Source organism: Psittacula echo (genome assembly GCF_963264785.1).
Source record: "Psittacula echo genome assembly, chromosome: 11".
In the NCBI taxonomy this organism is placed as follows: Eukaryota; Metazoa; Chordata; class Aves; order Psittaciformes; family Psittacidae; genus Psittacula; species Psittacula echo.
In genome coordinates this window covers 5,467,677-5,489,779 of record NC_137746.1, presented here as the reverse complement: position 1 = coordinate 5,489,779, position 22,103 = coordinate 5,467,677, and the positions used below count along the sequence as shown (strand labels likewise).

At 42.8% G+C, this 22,103-nt stretch overlaps 1 protein-coding gene across 1 annotated transcript in view; it reads left to right on the top strand.

Moving 5' to 3' along the window:
* Positions 1-14,315: 14,315 nt before the first annotated feature.
* Positions 14,316-22,103, top strand: part of ADAMTS2 (ADAM metallopeptidase with thrombospondin type 1 motif 2) — a gene marked incomplete at both ends in the record, with an annotated part of 172,509 nt that continues 164,721 nt past the window's right edge. The window contains 4 exon segments of the mRNA XM_080627080.1: positions 14,316-14,343; positions 14,346-14,402; positions 14,405-14,533; positions 15,463-15,824. Coding sequence (XP_080483206.1) covers positions 14,316-14,343; positions 14,346-14,402; positions 14,405-14,533; positions 15,463-15,824 — 576 coding nt within the window.

The following is a 22,103-nucleotide window of genomic DNA, read 5'->3' as shown; positions in this document are numbered from 1 at the left end:
AAGCCTTGAGCAGCCGCTTGAGGTGAGAAAATACGGGGAAAGTAGTTTTCTGCTTGCTTTTAATTAGGAACTGAGGATTTGGGATTGTAATGTGGATGTTCTGTACTATAAAGGGTATCTAGCAATGTTCCCAGTAGCATAATTTTTACAACAATAGCTTCCAACAAACAATAGAGACTTTATGAACAAATTGTTTCTGTAAATATTGCAGTATGGACAATACATAGATTTAAGAATCACTACTTGGTTGAATGCCACTGCTAGCTACTGCTGGTGAAAGTGGCTGATATTATCCTTCAACCCTGTGTATATCTCCTTTGAGCTAAAGAACTTCCTGTGGTTAATACGCAAAAGCAGACATGGTGCTGAGTTGCCTCTAATCTATTTCATGCAAGGCCATAAGCCTTGCAGAGGATCACTGCAGTACATACATGCTGACTTCAAGAGCTGACTGACCACACGAGATAGTTCCAGCTACTAAATTCCATTCAGAAGATGTATAGGTGTTTTTATTTGTGTGTGTGTGTGTTGGAAGAGATGTACAAAATGACCTTAAACAGAATAGTAAACACTGATGAGCCCCTGTGGTCCATAAAGACGACTGTGAAACCTCATGTCTTTGTATTTTCTTAAATGGTGAATATTTCCCCCTGCAATAACTGTTCTTTGCATCTGGTGTGCAGTAAGTCTGGGACTTGTTTAATAAACAGCTCAGAGAGCTGATGAATTTTGTATTTTGCATTCACAGCATTTCTTCTTAATTTTTGGATAACCACCTCAGATATTCAAATGGATTAGGGAGGAAACAAAGGCTTTTCAGACGATCTAATCCTTCAAATGGGTATTTTCACTGGAAGGGATTGTTTGGGGGCTGCAATCAGTCAGCAATGCCTGCATTTGTTGTATTTTGATGTAAAGGAATTGGATTGCAAAGCAGTTTGCCATTGCCTTGCAGAAGGCTGAGTATGTCAGGGTGCTGAACTCTTCAGATAACATGGCTGTTTCATTGGGACTCTGAAACGGGAGCTGAGCTACGCTGAAAACTTAGCTCCCTATGTAGATGGCTATGAACTGCTAGAAACCAGTGCCAAAGCAGACCCCAGAATGGGGATACATTCTAATCACAACACCCTGAACCCCAGCCGTGATTAGATAAAACTCTTTTGAGCTGTTACTTGTGGTCCTGTGCTAATGCATCTAATTACATTTTATTCTGAGGCTTTAGGTAAGCAACTGCAGAACAGTTGAGAATGAGAAACTAAAAGTGCTTGTGTCAGGGATAGCTCAGAAAGCTTTTTTAGATAGTTACAGAAGAAATTCCTGTCCCACCCTCCCGAAATGTGATCATTACAACAACATATATTGCAAAAGAAAGCATCTGTATCAACACCTCCCAACGTAAATGGACGGAAATAGTGACTTTGCCTATTATTATTCTAAAGGTTGTTAGTACTGCTAATAAAATGTTTCTTAAGCTCTACAGCTAGATGGGTTTCCTGTGGAATTGTCTAAAGCCTTCCAATGCTAACTGTTTGCAATATTAAGAAAAGCATTTGCAGAACTGCTGTACCAGAACAAGGCCACCTTTCCCAGGAAATACAGCTCCAGTTACAGTTGTATTGACAAAAGGCCAAAAAGGCCAGAGCAGTGCACTTACAGACACATTTCCTTGTCATACGTGGAATGCTGGCTTATTGCTGATGTGCAGCACTTGTGTTTAGAACTGAATTTGCAATGGGAAGCTTGTGGCAGTAGGACTAAAAGGCACAAATGCAAACTCCTACACACTTTTGCCACTCAGAACCTTTCTGCCCCATGTATCCAGAGCACTATATTTGCTCTTGGGTTCTTGTCTCTTTTCCAAAGCCCACAGGCTGCCTCACCCTTCATCTTCCTGAATTCTTTACCATTTTCTGGCAGCCATCTGCTGTGTCTCAGTCGGAAATGTCTGCTCCTCTGTCTTCATTTAAAAACCCCAACATTTCTTCCAGTTCTTCTGGAAAGGAGTGTACATCATCAACTGGTGCTAGCAGTAAGCTGTGCCTTTGTCTCAGTAGCTGTCACAGTGTGCACAAGGAGAATACAGGCAGATGCAAGATCAGCTTGCAGAGTAAAAAGTGGATGAGCCACCAAACAATCTTGTATTGGAACCCAAATTGAGTGCTGAACTTTCAGCTCAATTTTAATTTCCCTTGATGCCATGTTATAAAATAAATACGCAGGCTTTTTTTCATTAGTATTATCCAGCCGTCTATTACCCCTGTTGCCATGATGTTCCAAGATGCCATGCGGTGTGTATGTGAGAGGTCTTAATATCTGCAGATTGGTTACAATAACAATCTCTCTGGTCCCTCAGTTTAAACAATTTAAAATGTCATGTTAGGAATGAAAACATATTAATCACTGCACACCTAAACAGAGGCCCTAGGAAGAAGACAGAAATTGTGGATTCAGAAGCCCATTGAATGAGATGGGAAAGGTGCTAAGGAGATAACCTTTACCTTGAAATCTCATGCCATGTTAGTGTGATGTGAGATCCTGTGGTTTCTGGGTGCAGGTCCGTGGAGCTCAACTTCTCCTTTGTTTTGAAAAGGAAACACCATGCAACACATGGGCACACTGGTATAGAAAGGGTAATATTTGGATATTTTGGGATAACTGAAATATAAACCTAAGCAAAATAGTTTCTTTTCATTATGACATAGGTGGCAATTTGTCTAAGAAGCATTTAATGATTATAACAGCAGGGACCAACTTTTCTCTTTTGTAATTAGCCCTGTTAGAGGGAAGACAAGCACATGGCTGACCTTGAAACCAGAATCAATAGTTCTGTTTGCTTTTCTCAGTGTAAAAGTATTTAGCAATGTATATGTTACCCCTTTTTCATTTATTGCATCATTTGAAATACTGTTTGATCAACATCTAACAGGAAGTAATATCCAAGAAAGAATTGAATGCAGATGTTTAATGTAAGTTGTTCTTTCACTGTTCTGATGTACCAAATTACCGAACCTTGTAACAGTGAACAAATGTTTATCCAAGTGTAATGCAGATTCATTATGGTGATGTTAGATTATGTTCTGAGATAATGATTACATGGTCCATTGAGACTTGTGTTCTATTCTTGATTTTTCAGCTGACCTGCTGAATGAATATGGGCATTATTCCCTGTCGGTGATTTTCTTACCATGTTTATCACATCTTGTTTATGTAAACAGTAAGATAATAACAAAAAAGTGAGTAATTTACTGTATTTAATAGGATTTAGCACAATATGATCAGGTCTTGTTTGAATCTGCTTGGCATTACAGTGATTCAAATAATTGCTTATAATCACGGCTCTTAATTCACTGCAGTTGCCAATGGCACGTTTTCTTTAGGGAATCTACATTAATCCTCTCTTGTCATTGTTGTAATGATATTACAGTTGTAAGAGGTTGAACTGCAAAATTCAAATCTAGGTAGTTAATGGCCTCAGAGAGCTTTGAGAACTATTTGATTTAGACTTCAGTAAGGAGCTAGCTTGGGTTGTATTCAGTCCTTCCTTCAGTCTGAGGGCAGAACTTTTAAGAACTCACCAGGTATTGCCCACCTTTTGGTTTCCATCAGATTTAAGTGTTATTTTTAAGCTTATTTCCCTTTTCCCCTCCTGCTTGAAAAGTCCAGTTAAAACCAGGAGAACATTGACTTCATGAGAAGCTTCAAGTTTGTACAATGTTGTAGTAATGCCTGTGCTAAAATGGCATTAAGGAATGAAGCCAGGTGGAACACCATCAGTAAGCAAGAGAGGTGTAACACTGCAATAGGGAAATGTCTAAAAAGCTTGGAAAAGAATGAAATAACTCTTTGTCTTAGTAACCTTGGGAAAGAGCATTTTAGAAATACTTAGTCTGGTCATAAGCAGCATTTGCTTTTCTCTCTTCTCCCATGGAACATGGCAGCTACAAGCTATGCTACACTGCCAGCTGGAGGAAGAAATACTGCAGGTTTCTTGAATACACTAAACTCAACTGTTTTTCCCTTGTCCCTCAAAGCCAAATTGCTCATATTTTTGATTCATACATATCCAGTAGCAAATAGTGTTTCAGTAGCAACTTACAGTGAAGGGATGAAGGAGTCATGGAGATGGTATTTGCAGCTCTCTAGGAAGAGATTCATTTTCCATGGGGACAAAGTCAGATTTGTGTATGGTTTGTGCTATAGCTGGATTTCCACTTTTGTTCTTGATGTGGTTCATAATCGGCATAATTTATAATCAGAGTTATTTCTTCTGGAGACAGTGGGTCAGGAACCTAAGAAACTATTCTCACTAACATAGTTTAGTGGTGGTCTTGGCAGTCCTGGGGTAATGGTTGGACTTGATGATCTTCAAGGTCGTTTGCAACCTAGTTGATTCTATGATTCTATGATTCAGATACTATCTGTAGTATGGCTCTGTGGTTAAGAAAAGAATTGCTACTAGTGGTAATGCCTGTATGGTCTCTGAGATCCCTGAACTACAATAACATAAGGAGAAGATTTTTGAAAGTCTATGGTTTTGATTAAAGGTTCTATTCTATTCTGTAAAATAGAACAGATGTTGGGCTTTACCATTATGAGGAAATGGCTGTAATACTGAAAACTATAAAGATGCCACATGTATTTTAACACTCTGTATGTGTATGAGAAGTCTCATGATTACCATCATATTAAATTATTAATTTAGCTGCTGCCAGTTGACATGATAAATATGCCATTTCTATTCTAAGAGAGGATACAGTTCAGAAGAATATTTGGCTCTTGTTAAAACATTTAACTGGGGTCACTTTTAGAACCAAAGTTGTTGATGTCTGTCCCTCAGTTGTGAATCTGTGTTTGTGCGTACTCAACAGCATTGAAGGCAGGTTTTACAGAAGGGAGGTAGGCAGATTAAAACTTGATTAGTTTTAAGAATCCTCCCCAGTATCACGCACATCAGTCCATGCATACTCTGCAGAGCATGTACTTCTTGCAAAACCTGTCAGGCACAGAATGAAATCCCTCTCCTGAGGACAGCTGGAGAGTTATGCAACTTCAGGAGGATTATGCAGATGTGTATATGCTGTGAAGTTGCCTGATGGATTATGAGCCTGTGTAGGTTTGATTTAAAAAGAAAGCTTAATTCTCTTCCGTAGTGAATGGCATGTTTCCAGAGACAGCCAGAAGCCTGGAGCCTACAGAACTGATAGGGTCTGACTCATGGACAGGTTTTTTTTTTGTGTCTTCAGTCTAAGCAGCAATGAGAGACTGACCATGTTTAGGCAGGAGGTGTGTTATTCTGTATTCTATTTGATGGAAGTTCTGTTCTCAGTCTCTACAGAACTTGCCAGAAGCTCAGGGTAGAGAGATTATTTGTAAGTTAGTCCTGTTTAAATCCTTTTGTAATATGCCATCTAATGATGATGAATATTTTACACAGTTTTATTAAACTGTGAAAAATAAAGTAGACATGTTCTATCAAAAATTACATCAGTTGTAATTAAAAGGCAGATGTCATTTTGCCTACTATTTCACTGGCAGAGTTTGATCATGTTCATACTCAGGCAGTGCCCTGGCAGAGCTGCATGCTACACCCTTTGCCATTTGTAAACGGGAATGCCAGAAGGAAATATGCAAAGTGAAAGGCACAGCTATTCCTGGTGGCTGATGGCTCTGTCCACTCAACCAAAACATGCCTTCAAGCTGGAGAAAGCTGCAGGTTGTCCTGCAGATCTGTCCTGATGCTTTGGAGACATGGAGGGGCCTCGCACTTGTGAATGCAGACAGATGAGAAATTAAAGACTTGTTCCTGCTTTTAAAGAATTCATCTTTGACATAGACAAGATCCCTGGACCGCTTTTGAAGTTCAGTAATTCGTGTATAGCACTGCCTAAAGCAGACAGAACCCAGAAGTTATAGGTAGAAAAGGTTGTCAGGGAATGCAAAGCATATGCACTTTGATCATTGATAGAGTATCCGTTATGTAGTACCACATCATTACTGTGAGCATGAAAACAGATCGATAAAGTACTCCACTGCAGGCAGTTAACTGTTTTGAAACTCAAGCAGCCCCCAAAGCCCCAAATTACCACATGATAGCTGAGGAAATAAACTGTAGGGTATCACATTGAGTAGACAGCTACTTCTGTATTTAGGGATTCTTTGCTGTCTGACTATGAAAGGCACTTAAAATAATTGTCAAAAACTACATGTTAGAGGCTGGGACGCTGCAAGCACAGCAGGCTGGAATAATTCAAACCCACGTTGTCAGTAGGTGATTCTGATTGCATTAACATCCATTTCACATGAGGGTCACAGCTCTGAGTTCAGTGAATTTACTCTTGATTTATATGTCTATAAAGGACAGGAACAATCATAAGATACTCCCTGTGATACTCTGAAATCAATACAAAGAGCCAAAGAACAAGGAAGGCTGCTAACAAGCTTTCAGGTCATGGACTGAGCGCTGCAGTCTACTTGTCAGCCATTGGTTGAAAGTGGAGCAAAAACCAGCTATAAATTTGCTAAACATTAGATATCTGTTTGAAACCGATTTTCTTACATTTATGAAATGAAGAAGGTCATTAGAAGCATCCAGATTTTCCACTCAGGGCACTGAAATGCCTAATGTGTGATTTGCATTTGCTGCCCCAAGCCGGCTTTTCACAGCTTTGAATTTTCAGGTGAAAATTGTTTCATATTTTTCTTTCTCAGTGTGTTCCCCTAAGTTTCCATTTCTGTGAACTTGCTTGTTTATTTCCCCTAAACCAGTCTTTCTTAACCTGCAACAACTTTTTGTATAACTCAGGTTTTATTTAGATTACAAGGCAAACATGCAGCATGTGTACCCAAGTTGGAGCTATTCATATTGTGGACTAGACCCTAACATGGCATAAGAATAAGCTGAAGAACAGCCAGAAACATTTGGTTATTTTACTGTATGTGTTTCAATAATAGCCCTGGGCTTACTAGAGTTTTTCCATGCTATTCTCCTTTGATGCCAGGGAGACACAATTTATAGTAGACTCTAGGAGTGCCAGCTCTCACTCAAGGAAGTTCTGTTCTGGGGTTAAAAGGAAGGCAGGGTTGGGATTCAGTTTCTGCATTATAAACGTGAATAGGAACTATTCTAGTCATAGTCCTTGTGCTGAGATTTTTAGTGACAAATGATGCAGAAAGCTTGCTTTCAAATATTCCTTAAGAATTCCTGCCCTCATTCCTTCATCTGAATGATTGAAGGATTAGGTAGAGCTTCCATGTGCAATGTCGCATAATTTGGCAGGTTTGGAGACTGGAGCTAAAGGAAATGCAAAATTCACAACTTCAATATAAATCTCCTTTTGTAAGGTAGAAAATGCACATTCCCAAAAGTTTTCCATCTCCTGACTGCCTGAGAAGTGTTTTCCTTTATCTCTTAGGCAGTGTGGCTGTGACCTTCCCCCTGAGTTGGCAGTTCTCACTGAGACAAATTCCATGAACCCTCCGAGCTTGTTTGACTTGAGGCTGCAGATATTCCATATTGGACAAGATCCCAGTAATCTGCTGTGCTTTTCCTTCTGTGTTACTTATATACTTAAACGGAAGCTACAGAAATTCTGTCATTTCTGTGGCTGATGCAAACCCTCTTAAAATACAGGATCCTGGACAGCAGTACTTTTCCCTTAACCTAATTTGTAAGGACTTCTCTGATCAAGCAGGGTGCCAGCACATGAACTCGATATTTCTGCCACTGCTTAAAGCTTAAACTCATCTCTGAAGATGCAATTATTTACGGTTTTCTCCCTTTCAGCTTTATGGCTCCCAGAAAGCATGATTAAGTTAAAAAAAAAAGGAAAGCTGAGTTGCAAATGCTTAGCATCTCTCGAGGTGGTGGGTGGGCGGTGAGAAGGGAGAAGGGAAATAGCTTGAGACTTGTGTTGTTAAAGGAAATAATTATTCAGATAAATTGTTTGTAAAGGTAAGGAATAAATATGTGTTGAAAACTGCTGTTGACAAGTCAGAGATCGGGGTTGCAGGGATAACTTTTGGAAACATTCTACCACCTGCCTGCGTTTTGGGATGGAAACCCTTATTTTTCTGCTTGTTTGCCGAACTGCTGCTTTGAACTTTGGACTTAGGCAGGTCACTTTCTTCAATGTCTCACTAACTCAATAGACCTCAGTCTCCACGGGGCCTTCTAGGCATAACTTCAATAAAAATATACAAATAATGATTCTGAGGCTGGAAAATCTCCCGGTCTATTTTAAATGGGTATTTGTTTTTAGTGGAGATATAAATTACTAAGATGTCCTATTATCAGAGTTGCAGCTGTGAAACAGGCAGCTGGAAAGTAGAATTTCTTTTACTTGAAGAGAGGATTGAATCTGAAGATCTTGATAAGGCTTCATTTAAAAACTTCTGTTTCTTAACTCCCTTATTTTGGGGAAAATGCTGGTTTTTGTCTACACTCAATTAGATTTATAAATAAATATTTCAGAGACATTTTCTAGTAGTTGTAAAGAATACTTTCGCTTTGTTTCTTAAGATATACTCTTTATGTGTATACACTTTTAAACGTATACTCTTTATGTGCATATACTTTCTATGTGTCCTTACTCGCTAAAACAATGCCTAGACTGAACAAGCGATGAATGCTGTCAGCAGTGGGTGAATCAGTGAAAATGAGTGGTGTGGTTTTTCTGGAGGGTGAAGAAATCTGCATGGCTGAAATGCTTTGGAGACCATTTCTTTCTAGCAGAACAATTTGCAAGCATGGCTGGTTGAAACTGCTCCATTTAAACTGTTTCTCAACAATAAATTAGGATGTTGACTAGAAACATGTTTTTTCCTCCAGAAATGTTTCTTCTGGAAGATGTTGAGTCTTCTCTTGTTAAAATGTCAGGGCGGACAGAGCCAAAATATTTCGGCCAAACTTGCTAAATGTTTTTCAGGGGAAATGATGTATGGCTACAACTGCACTGGGAAGAAACACCCAACCCCTTGACTGGGGCCGGGTTGCCGTAAGCCTGTGTTATATGTAAAGCTGACAGGGAAAGGGATGCCCCAGAGGGTGATAGATCTTAGGGCCCATCTAACTTTGGTTCTGTCTCCCAGATCTTGCACAAATCTGAACTTGGTGCCTTGCCCAATTTTGTGCCATTATAAGATGTTAAATGAGGTCTGTCTTTCCGTAATGACTGAAGCATGTTGATAGGGTAGGAATGCTTTATTGTCACTGTCTGTGTATGTGATGTTTCTGAGATTTCAGACCTAGGAGAGTTATTTTGGCACTATATTGACACGAACAATATGAAGAAGGGTAGAACAGTTTGCAAAAGTGTTCGGTTCGTTCAGGGGCTATTTTCTCCCCTCAAAATAGGTCTCTCATAAACTGGGAAGGAACTGGTTAGTAACAAATGAGAATTCTTCAAGAGGGAAATCAAATGTCCCAGTACTAATTAGTTGAAATTAAGATCATTCAAATATTTATATAGGGAAGAAAAGTATTCCGGGAACATGCTGGGATAAATCACATGGCTGGAATATTAATAGCGAGGCAATAAATCTGCACAGAAAGAATCAAGGTGAAAATGTAGGGGAGGGATTGTACTATTTATCAAAAGACAATTACAAACAGCAGTTAAATACAGATGGTTAGTGAAAGAAGTGGTAACAATGGCATTTTATGTGTTAATGCTGACAGAGAAAATGTAAAGGGGAATTAGGATGGAACATTTACAGTAGGCCACAGAATCAGGACAAAGTGGCTGAACCAAATACAGAAGAAGCTGAAGGAAACTTGCATCCACCCCCCTAGTTCTATTCCTTCCTTCCCTGCATCTGAGTACAAACTGGTGTGTGTGTACAGCTCAGCTGCAAGCCTCTGGTCAAGTGGGAGCTTCGGCCAGTGCAGAAGGAATTTCAACCTATGCTATCAACGACCTGAGAGGGTGTCCACAGCTGGTCTTTCTGTGGCCAATTAATCTTAAGGCTGTGTGATTTCAGGCAGCCTCCTCACCTTTGGTATACCTAACACATGGGTAGCACTGACACATGGAGCGAGGTTGGGAAGAATGCCTGCTGCTCCATTCCGCCTTGGAAGACTGTGCACTTGAATCTTAGATAGCTAAAGTGAGAGTTAAGTCCCGTAGTCCAACAGTACCAGGCTTCAAAACTACCATATAGCAGCTTAAGTTTTTGTCAATATAGTTCCTTAAGCCCCTGAAGCTGTGGGGCACATCCTGTGCTGCTCCTGTCTTAGCAGGATCAGCCATGTCTGGTGAGGACCTGCCTGCCTGGGAACTCTGAACAACTCTGGCAAGGGCTGGGGAGGGCTATTGGAAATCTCAGGCTGAGTCCACAGAGGAGATGCCTTTTCTATACAGTCAGTAGCTCTCCTGTTGTAGGCAGGATTTTATTAGTTACCAATTAAAGATGTACATATTGCTTGTAATAGTACCTCATTTCTTACTCCAGGAATCAAAGAGACTAGCCTAGATATTACTGCTTTAATTTAGTTTCTTGCCACTTTTTTTTTCTTAGAATATTTCTTTGGCACTTTTTTTTGCAAAAAGAAAATGAAGAAAATTTGGTAATTTATTAATTGCTACATTGGTCTGGTTTTTGTGTGATGGATCACTTCATTACTGTGCTCATGTAAAGGGGGGAAAGGCAGGACTGTTCCAGTTTTAGTTACTGCTCTTTAGCATACACTACTTCAAAGTCAGCATTAAATACATGCATTTTTTTCTAGGCAGCATGTAACATTGCCATGTAATGGCAAAGGGTTCAAAGAATACAGAGCTTGGACATGGCAAGTGTGGAGGGAATGAACTGGCATGCTATTTTAATTTCTCTTTTTTATTAATCCTTATAATGTTGCATAGCCACAAACACTGCATACCAGGTAAGGATGAAATCTCTGCATGAGAAATATACTGCACGGCCCTTGTGCAGAAAGGATTCATGTACCTCATAGGGAGGTCAGACATGAGAACTCTCCGTTCTGGGAAGCCTCTTGCTGAAGAGCTTGGAGTGCTTAGGCTCATGAGGACTGTGAGCAGCCTGCTACCTGCTCAGGTGATGGGATGCCCTTTCCAGAGGGCACAGCGCTGAGGTCCTGCATCTCCCCTCACAGCACCGTTGACATGGGGAAAAGACTGATCGACCCTTGAAAACAGAAATCTCAGAGACAAGGTTTCTCCTTGTCATGTGCAGTTCTATGTGTTTTGAACACTTTCCTAGCAGTAGCTGGTGATTTAAGCTTAGGATCTTTTCATTTTAGTATGCAAAATTAAATATCGAGAGAACATCTCCTCAGGGAAGGTCTGGCTGCTGTTTATACAGATTCTGCCCTTGCTAGAATAGGAACTGATAGCACAAACTCGGTGTGGACTAGAAGATCTGTAAATCCAAGTAAATACTTGGGCAATCTGTGCTGAGCAATGTACTGGTTCAGTTACAGAACTGTTTGTACCTCAGGTACCTTGTGTAAAGCTACTTCGGGTATTTTGAGCATACGCTGCTCGAGCACCTTTCCTTTAGCCTGGTGTTCGTCCAGGGGACACAGTATTATTTTCTCCTTTCTATAGGCCTGCCACCAGGAAAGGCACCCATCTGTGCATGTAATGGCAGCAGCACAGGACACCGTTAGATCAAATTATGGGAGCACAGTTGCAGTATCTAGCCCTCCTCCCTTTATTCCAAGAAACGAAACATGATGTGGCTCCATTCACACCAATTGATGTAGAGGTCTGTGGGCTCTGAGTAATGCCGCAGCACACACGTTCCATGTTGAGTTTTTCTAGTTTATTCTAAAACCATGTGAAGTGTCCTGCTGGAGGCAGCCATGGTGAGGCCCTGCCATGGAAACCAGGCAGCACCTCGGCTGCCTGTGCCAAGAATCCTGGGCAAATACTTTAGGAAATGGGGAAGAACTGGTCTCGCAGAGGGCATTCCTGTGAATGTCTCTGCTATAGCGGTGTAAGAGCAAGGAGGGAAGAACTGTTCTTGAATTTCACTCATTCAGGCTCTGTGGTGGTCTGCATGCTTTGGATCCCCTCCCCAGGATCGAAAAGGATCCAGTTTTGCTCTGGCAGCATAATGGGCCCATTGCTGTGCTGTGGGGCACGTCCTCAGTCAGTCTAAATTGGCATCATGAGTCCGTGGCAGGAAATCTTGGCTCTGTTGAAGTCAATGGCAAAACTCTTATCGACTTCAGCGTGGAATGAGGATTTATTCCAGTGAGTTCAGTAGAAGCACAGTTCTTACCAACTGCAGATCTGGCTCTGTTGTTTGACACTTGTTCTCAGTTTGGTTTTGTTTAAGATTTTAAAGAAGGTTGTAAAACAGCTCCAGGACCCCCCCGAGCTTGAGGAGCTTTGGGGTCCTGGCCACAAGTAGTAAGCTAACTTGTGTACATGGAACTTGGTTTCTGTATAGAAATGAACTTCTACATGAAGGCAGTTACTGATGCTTTTTGTTTATATCATTACTCTGCAGTGCAGCTGTTATCCATATTAAAGCATATTTGCTAATCTCCAATAGTTTCAAGAGTAAAAATCCATCTTAATTAGTAGAACCATTGTCTGGGCTGTTTTGTATTTCTATAATATACTCTGTCTCCTTATTTTTTCTGGATGTATCAGATACAAATAAAAAGTCTGATTTCAAACACAGGGCCAACCCCTCTCCCTTTCAAGTTTATGAGCAGAAGTTATTTCAATTTCAGCAGGATGGGATGGATGGAACATTAAAAAGCCACATCATCAGCTTAAAATACAAGTCCAATAAAAATAAAGTTGGAACTTTACCAGCTGTGTACTGATGAAAGTATATGAGATTTTAAGTAAGAGAAGCTGCTCAATATGGACTCACAAACAAAACAAAACAAAAAATGAGCCAACAGAAAAACAAAGCAAAAGGAAGAACTGGGAAAGCCTGGTGCGGAAGCAATCCCAACAGAAGTCATTTGAGAAGATAAGTAAAGGGATGTTTGAATGTAATGTGCAAATTGATCTACTCCATTATTCAGAATAATCTTTCCCTTTTTATCCTTAACCTAAAGAAATGGGAAAACCAAACCTGAATAACAAACTAATCAAGCAGAAAAATCACGTACTGCCCTAACTGATCAGGCCTGAGGTCCATAAAACCCAGTTACCAGTGTGGACAGTACTAACCAAATGTTATTTTTCTTCTATACCCTTCACTTATGTCCATAATATTGGGATGGAAGGTTATAACTGGGCCCTTTGTCATAAAGGAGCAAGAATAGTCAAGGATACCCAGGAAAATTCCTTGGCAGAGGACCAGCTTCCCGCAGGAAGCCATCACATGCTGGTTTCCAGCAGGGTTCAACCCGTGCGGATGCAGCTCTGCTCAACCTGTGGTGGGTGAGGCCTTGGAGCAGTGACTGCCCAGGATGGGCTGGAGAACTCTGCAAGGCTGAAGGGAGGAGAAACCTGCAAACCTGATAATGGAACAGCTCAGGAAATACATACATTATTTGAAAGGAAGAAGCAGGATGGCATTTATCCTGGCCATATGGAAACAAATATAACTTGGATTTTTTTTTTTTTTCCCATGAAGGCCGCTCTTGGTTATTGAATTATTTTAAAAAATCTTCTTCTATATCATATTTATAGTATTCCTTTCGTTTTCCCGGCCTTTCTCTCCATTTGCAGATATTTAGTCTCAGATGGCTTTGCAAGCAAGTAATTTCCCTCTTGTTGGTGAATAGTCCAAACAGTTATTCCTGTGAAATGGCTGTGTGGGGTCACTGATTTTGTAAGGTGAAGATCTCTGATCGTGGTTTACGTGTGTTGGTGGCACTTTTCCCATTTGGGTCCTTGCTTTCAATGGGAACCCGAGGCTCCAAGGGAACTCATCCCGGGGAGCCCAGAGTTTGTCCCGTCGGGCTCGGGTTTTCTAGGGAATTCCGTGTGAACTCCCGGGCTGGAGCCGAGCCCGCGCATCTTGATCCCAGGGCTCTGTCCCGGCTCAGGGGCCTCCCGACCGCGGAGGAGAGGAGGATACTCGCTTTTGTCCGCCGCCTCCCAGCCGCTCCCGGGTCCCGTCCCGAGCGGGGCAGAGGCGGGTCCCTGCAGGGGGTGCCTGGTGGCGGGGCCGGGCGGTCCCCGGAGCTGCCCGGCGGGGCGGGCGGTCCCCGCTCCCCTCGGCCCGGCTGCGCCGTGTGGCAGCGCCTCTGTCAATCAGCCTGACTTCACTCCCGCACGCCCTGTGTATCCAGTATTATACCCCCGCCGCCTCCTGGTGTCTCTGCTTCGCTGCGAGCCGGGAGCGCGGCCGCCACTGCCGCTGCGGCTGCGGCTGGGCGAATGCGCGGGCGGCGGGGCGCGGGGCAACGCTGAGCGGCGCGGAGAGGCGCGGAGAGGGGCTGCCGCCTGGCCCGCCCCGGCTGCGGGCAGCCCGGGCACCGGCCCCCCGCGTCGGGCCGGGGCCACCGCGATGGACCCTCCCGCGGGCATCGCCCTCGTCCTGCTCTGCTGCGCTCTCGCCCTGCCCGCCGGCGCCCTGCGGCGCCCCGGGGACAGAGGTAGGTCTCCGCCGAGACGCCTTTGGGCTGCTGGCTTTGCCCCGGTGCCTTGCAGCCCTCCCGTCTGAAGTGGCGGCTCGTCTCCCCGCGGCTTTCCGCTCCCCTTGAACTTCTTCTGCGGCTACTTTTGCCGGGTTTCCAGTTGTTTCCTGCAAGCGGCAGGCGGGGACGGGGACGTGGACGGAGGCGCCCGGCGCCGCCGGCGGGGAAGAGACGCGGGAGCCCCGCCGGCAGTGACAGCACTGCGACCGCAGCCTGCCCCGCGGAGGGGCGAGCAGCGGCGGGCAGGGCGCGGCGCCTGGAGTTCCCCATGCGGGATGAAGCACATGGCAGCTCGTCTGCCTCCTCCTCCTCCTCCTGCCCCGGCCATCGCCGCCGTCCCAAACTCTCGGGGCTCCTGCTGAGCCCGCTGCCGGTCGCTGCCCCTGGCGTTACTGTCGCCACCCGACACATCCCCGCCGCACCGGGGTAGTTTGAGGGACGCGCCTTTCCCTTGCACCCTTGCCACCTGCAAACCAATCCCCTACCCCAGCCCTTCCGAGCAGTCCCGAAGTGGATCAGCGTCCTCTCATCATCGCGGGCCGCCCGGGTAGTCCCAAAGTCCCCAGGGCGACCTGAGCACCCACTGGGTGGGCAGCGGTGCGGGGTCCCGGCGAGGTGGGCAAAGGGTAATGAGACCCCATTGCATGGGCAGGAGTGGGGGTCCCGGCGGGATGGGAAGGCTCACGCTGCCGTCTGGTGTTTTGGGGAGCAAAAAGCAAGTTTGAATGAACTCTGCACACTTTATGCTTGTGCCTGTGCAGAGTGCAGTGTCCATCTGCCTTATGTAAGTGTCTGCTGTGCTAATGAATAATGGAATAAAAATCCCGCGGCATCAGGATATGTTTAGTTCTAGTGTCTCTTTCCTCTCCTGCTTTCTTCCTGTAAAGATTCAGTTCTGAGGAATATAGAGGAGTACAGCTTTGTCATCCCCACCAGCACCGATTCAGAAGGCAGGTTCCTATCCCACTTAGTGTCTGGACCTCCAAAAGCGCGCTTCAGGAGAGCCACGGGGGACTTGCAACATGAAGCAGCAAATGAGCAAATATTTTACAATGTCACTGTTTTTGGAAGAGAGTTTCACTTCAGGCTGCGGCCAAACTCCAGGCTCGTGGCCCCTGGAGCAACAGTTGAGTGGCAGGAGGACTCTGACGAGACTCACATTGAACCTCTCTATGGGAATTGCCTCTATGTTGGGGATATCACTGATTTGCCAAATGCTTCAGTCGCTATCAGCAATTGCGATGGGCTGGTAAGTTACTTTTGTTATTCTATCAAAGATAATTAATTTCCTCCAGCCTTTAAATATAAAATGTGTGGACTGTCAGAAACTCACACCTCATATGGTAACTGTGAATGCAAATTAACTAATGTTCCCTTGTGTGGGAATAGCTGCGCTGCACCAGGCACTTCTCTACAGACAGTGGCACTAGAAGTTTGAGCACATGCTCTGTGGTAGCTACGCTGGAACAGAGCAGCTGCAGCCAGGATTTATGTTGATTTGTGGGGAAGTTACTTGAGGTGCCTGATGCTTTGAAACAGGGGATGAAATAGCAGGTTCTCAGCAGCTTCTTACACTTTCCACTTTCAGTTTGCAAAGGCAAATTTTAGAAGAATTAACCTCAAATAATGGGCTGGGCTCCCCTGGATGCAAATTTGAGAGGTAAAAATGGGTTTGCCCTGGAAAATTTTAATGTATTCAGAGTCTGTTTTCATGGATCTTCCACTCTGTGAGTTTCATTGCCTGATCAAGTGATTGATAGAAAGTCGCCAAAGAGTTTGAGTTTTACAAGCAAAGCAGCTCCCTGTGAGGCATTTTTGCAAGGCTCTGTGTTTAAAACTCGCTGCAGCTTTCTGCCCTGGAGTGCATGTTCAGCAGCCAAGTTACAACTGCTTGTCCCTGACATCCAAACTGTCATACCATCATTTGAACAGTGGTTAGTGCACAGCAGTTTCTTTAGTGAGAAAAGGGCTGTATGTCTGGCAATGTTTATCCAGCCAATGTTTTCTTACTATACCCTTTAGAATTCATGATTCTGAGATTACTTAATTTTAATGCATTCTGTTCTCTGCCTAAAAAGCCAGTGTGAGTTGTATTTCTGTTTATTGAATCACAGAAAGTTGTTCATTTGCTGTGCCAAGAAAGATAACATGTATGGAGATAGTGTGTTGGCTGCCTGAGAATAGAAGGGAATCAGATACTTTTCCCCTTACTCTTTCCTTTCCTGTGGTTTCTCCTAGCTGCATGCATTTCTGTTTTGAGGAGCAGGTTTTAGTGCTGCAGTTGTTTGATGTGGACAGCTGACTGAGGGCAAGAGGAACATTAGGACTGAGGAAGGAGAGCATTTCAGAAAGCAGAGTGTGAGCCTGCAGACCTGCCTCTAGGGAGGAAGCAAAAGTGCTTTGCTCTCCCCACACCTAGCACAGATCATTTTGTCTGATTTACCTGCTCTGGGCATTGCAGAACTGGGGTGGAGCCAAAGCTCTTCTTCCGTGTCCCTCTGTGCTGAAAGGTGGAGGAAAGACCCTGTTGATGGCTGTTGCTTGCCTTGTGCTCTCTCATCAGCACAGCTGTTGACTATAAGGGCAGTGGGGAAGCTTGTTCCTTCTTCTTCCCAGTGTTAGCTGGCTCCTTACATTTGGAGAAGAGCTTTATGATGAAATATAACAGGAGTTATGGCCAAAGTATGGATAAGACTCTAAACAGTCAATGCCTCATGTTGCATGTGTAAATGACTAAGTGTTCATGAAATGTTGCTGGTTTTGCATTTGTAAGCAACTTCTCAAATACAAGGGAATGAAGCCAGGGCTCAACTCAATAGCAGTCATAAGTGGCTAGAATCCAGAGAGCTACCAAAGGAGTTAAATTTTCAACCTGTATCTACAGCCTGTGTGTCTGCCTCTTTCCAGCACTCCTGTTACCATTAGAAGCAGGAGAGTTGGTCTAGTGTAGGAGCCGCTGTGTAATAACCTGGCTGTCACACTGGTTCTTGCATGGCACTACAACTTCTGTGGTTCTGCTAATACATTTGGAAATGGCTTACTGTTTCCTCCAGTGTGTATCTACATTGTAAATGCTGCAGGGCAGAGACATGTTTGTTTTTGCCCAGGTCGCTGAAGCTTTCCTGCAGGAAGCATTGCCTCAATACTTCTAAGCATCTCCCCATAATGATTTCCCTGAGATGGTGCAGTAAATCTATTGTGGAACAACAAATTGAACTCCAGTCCCTTGTGTACTATGTTCCATCTCTAGCCATTCCCTCCATCTCACCTTCCTTCTTTCTTGGGGCAGGAGAGTTTAGAACAGATATCAATAGAATGACACAGACTCCAGGAAATGATACCAGTGGTTCCCCAAAAGCCACTGGTCCATGGACAGCAATAATGAGCAACTGACCCACTCTGAAGTTAATACTGCACTTAACTGTCTCTTGGTTTTCCTTTTTATTTCTGGTGTTTGCAAAGAGTATTGAAGAGTTTCTAGAGCAATATATTGGCAGCAAGACCGTCTTAGAAACCAGTGAGCTGTGTGTTATTCTCAGAGTTACTGGTATTTTAGATGTGACTGAAGACATGGACTATGCTATTCTCAACTAGGTTTATGTGTCCTTTTTTTCTTCACACCTAGTTTATTTTGGTGGAGAAATGCCTTAGTATAATGGATTTTCTTTCAGTTGCCTACAATATGCACACCATGGCCAATGTTCCTAACATAGCCCAAGTACTTCTGCCTCCTTTACTAGGTTACTCTGGAGATAGGGATGACGGAGCTCTCTGATAACTGAGCTGTAAACTGATGAGTTGTTTGTTATAAACTTGCTTCATTTAATTCCTAGTATTTTCTCAAAGTGCTTGCTTTTGAAGGTGGTTTGACATCTGTCTGTGTTTCTGATGGGCTTCCAGCCTTTGCATCCAGTCATAAGGGCTGAAATAATATTTGAATTGAAGTTTCATAGTTTGATCTTTACATTGCAAACTTTTGTTGACTGAATCTGGTTCAAGTCAGTGAACGCATCTGCCGCGTTGCCAACTTGTGATGTTATTTCCTCTGAACATCCCCTTTGGTTTGCACTTTACTGCCAACTGTGTCTTATTTTCCAATTATTGTCTGAGAAGAGTCTGTCTGGTGGTGCTGGTATTGCCAAAAGGAGAAGTTGTTGGAAGCATTTACATGAAAATAGTAGGTCTGCAAACAGATTTTGAACTGTACTATAAATGGTGAAGGTTTTTAATATGCAATAATTCTGATTGAACTCTAATTTTAAATGAAAAAGTACAGTGAATGCATGTACAGAATTATCTGCTGCCCTGACTGAGGAGTTTGGGCGCTCCCAGTTTTCCGTAACAGAAGTCAATGACAAAATCAGTTTTATTGATCTAAAAATCAAACCAGAGACAGATGAAGAGAAATTCTGAAGTATGCAATCGAGGTGTGTTTTCAGAGCTGAAATGGGTCTTTACAGATCATTGGAAAGTTAAAGCTAATCAATATCTATTTTTAACAGCTCTCTTGAGTCATGGATGTGATTTTGACCATATTAAACCCAAAGTTTTGTAAAGCTTTCCCACTTAAGGTAAAACCACTCTGGACAACTTGGTATCACTGTGATTGGCATGATAGCATCAAACTCATTTTCCACAGAGTGGCAGAGCCCACATGATCAGCTGCCTGTGGCCTACTGGCTGTTGTGGAAGGTATTGCACTTTGAGTATGTTCTTGGTCCTTGGCCAGATCCTTACTTGTGGGCACAGTTGGAGGATGAGGGACCTGGCTGTCCTCTCTAAGGGTTAGCTATAAAGGAGGAGTGGTTGGAGGCTGTGAAAATGCCATGAACTAATAAAAAATAGGATTATGGGAGTCCTTCCAGATTATTGCCTGAACTATGGCAGCTCCCTTTCTTCACCCCAGCAGATGAACCTACTATTTTAGAATAACTCTTTATGTACCTCAATTTCTTATTGTGATAAATACCACTGCAGTGCTTGAGGCAGATATGCCAGAAATGTCTTCTTCAGGTTGACAGAATGGCAGTATTTGGTTGTGGAACTTCAAAGATAGAAACTCTCTCCCACTGTCCTCATAATATTCATTGTCTGTGGGCTAGAATGAATGTGTGATTAAACAGAAGCAGATATAGGAGAAACACAGTATCAGCACCACATCTGGTATGGATAATAAGCACATGATTAAACTAGGCTGCAGTGCAGAGTCAGGCTTACTGACAGGATCCTAGAGGACAGGGGATCACGGCTCCATGTAAGAATCTGTATGATCTAGCACCCAGAGAAGCAAATAGAGGAACAGTAGTTTCAGTAACAACACGATGTCTCAGCTCTGCTTCATTACTATAATCCTCTTCCTTTTTTAAAAGTCAAAATATCAGCTGTCAAAAAATGTCACTATATTGTCATTAAAATGGAAAGTTACTACAAGTAGACATCTATAAATTCTATGATTTTAATATCTTACTTTCTATTATTCAGGGCATCTGTGGCTGTATGTTTTCTCATGGCACTGTCTTACATGTCGGGGGGTACCAAGCCATAATCACCTCACCAGTACAATGTCCATAAGTGTTTCTTCTTATATGATGAAACAGGCAGGGTTTGCTGTGCATCATCTCAGTCTTTACTGTGTGCTGTAACAACCCTCACAAACCATTGGAGAGAAGCCTGGTGCCTGGCTGCTTGCCCAGATGCTATTTCTTCTAGAAATGCTTGGGCCGCCAGCAATGCTTTGTAGACTCATGCCCAATACTAACAGGAACCCAATCCTAACAGTAGTGGGCTGGCTTGGGTGGGTTTGTGGTGATCCATTTGCTTTACTGACCAGTCATGAACCTTGAGTTGACTGATGCTTTGGTGCTGCCAATGGAAGTGCATGTCTGTCAGTTGTCCCAAGACTGTGTCATCTGTTATTTGTATTATTCATATTTTAGTTACTGTTTTTAAAATCAAATAATGGAATAATTTGATTTTTTGCAGTCTTTAATTTACAGGGGTATATTCATAAGGCCTTTCAATTGTAAATGTGGCTTCCAGATTCAGTCAGTGGTGTTTCCTAAGAGCAATTCCAACTATCCAGGTGAAATGCCCACCCCTCTTTCCTGGGGGAGTATTCCTCCCTCCTTCCTGCCATGTTCCCTGCATTCCTGAAGGCATTTAAACACCTTATGAAATCTATCCTTGCTTAGTGTAATTTTGCTTCACTGTGAGCATGATCCTGAGCTCTTTGAAGTCAGTGAGTTTTAAGGTTGTATTCTTAAATACCTTTCTGACAGAGATGCTCCCTTGGAGCTGGCCACAGGGCTGAAGCTGAATTGAACTTACCTTAGGTGGGTCATGGAATTTACCTGGATAAGAGGGTGAAGGTTCTACTCACAATGAATATGCCAGAAGAAGACAAACATGCTTATATAACTGTATTATTTTTCCTTTTAGACATCCATCTCCTGCTTTCATATGGATTTACAATTTAGTTTTGTTTCAGTTTTATCTGGTTTTTGGATTAGACTGGTTTGTGATGTAGCAAAAAAGCAGAACTCAAGGTAGCACAATATTGTCTTCAAAGTCTGGTCAGGTCAAGTGCCTGACAGTTAAAACAGATGCTTGCTACAAATAATTCCAGTAATTCTTTTTTGTAGGCTAAATTCTTAGCCTTTACATTGTGATGGGCTTGCATCCATTTTTAGTGGATTAAAATTTGGCATATATAATCTCTTTATTTCAGGGAATTTTCTCTTTAAATTAGAACCAAATCAAACCAAAGTTTCCATCTGTTTTTTGTGCCATGGCAAAAACCACTGTGAGCTTTTTGCTTTTTGGACACATAGAACTATAACAGAGTGGCAGAAGAAATGCAGATAATTCCTGTGGCAGAATATAGAACACAATTTAAAAGCCATTCTCTTTAAGAAAAAGCAGCTCTTCCTCTGCAGATGATCAGAGTGGGGTCTCCATTAATCCATATAGTTGTTTGAATTCAGCTGGGGTCTCCATATGTTTAAACTAAGCATGTATGTGAATTTTAGCACAATCAGAGCTGGACTGCACATACATACCTAAGATGTAAAAGACCTGCATTGCGTGACAGAAAGCAATGGAGCTCTTTTGATGCCCAACACTCAAGCATATTAATATACCTTTGCAGGACAGAGACTTTGTTTCATAACCCATTCTCTGGGTTTCTGTTGTTCATGTCCCTGGGCAACACTAGCCTGGTTGGACAGCCACTTCTGCTGTGTAAACTGCAGGGACTTTCCCTTTTACAAGTTGTAGTATGAAACACAGAGAGTGTAAACACTATGATTCAGCCTCTAACTGGAGTAAATTATCCTCATTTTACTGTCCTTAAAAGAAACTCTGTCATCAGTGAGTACTGTTGTTCTTTCCTTTGCATCTTCTGTGCATGGATCATCTCACCTACATTTTTTCAGAGAGCAGAATAAGTAATTTCCTACATCATACAGGTGGACACCATCTGGACAGAATACCCTCTGGCAATCAGAACTGCTATCTTTATGGTATGTTG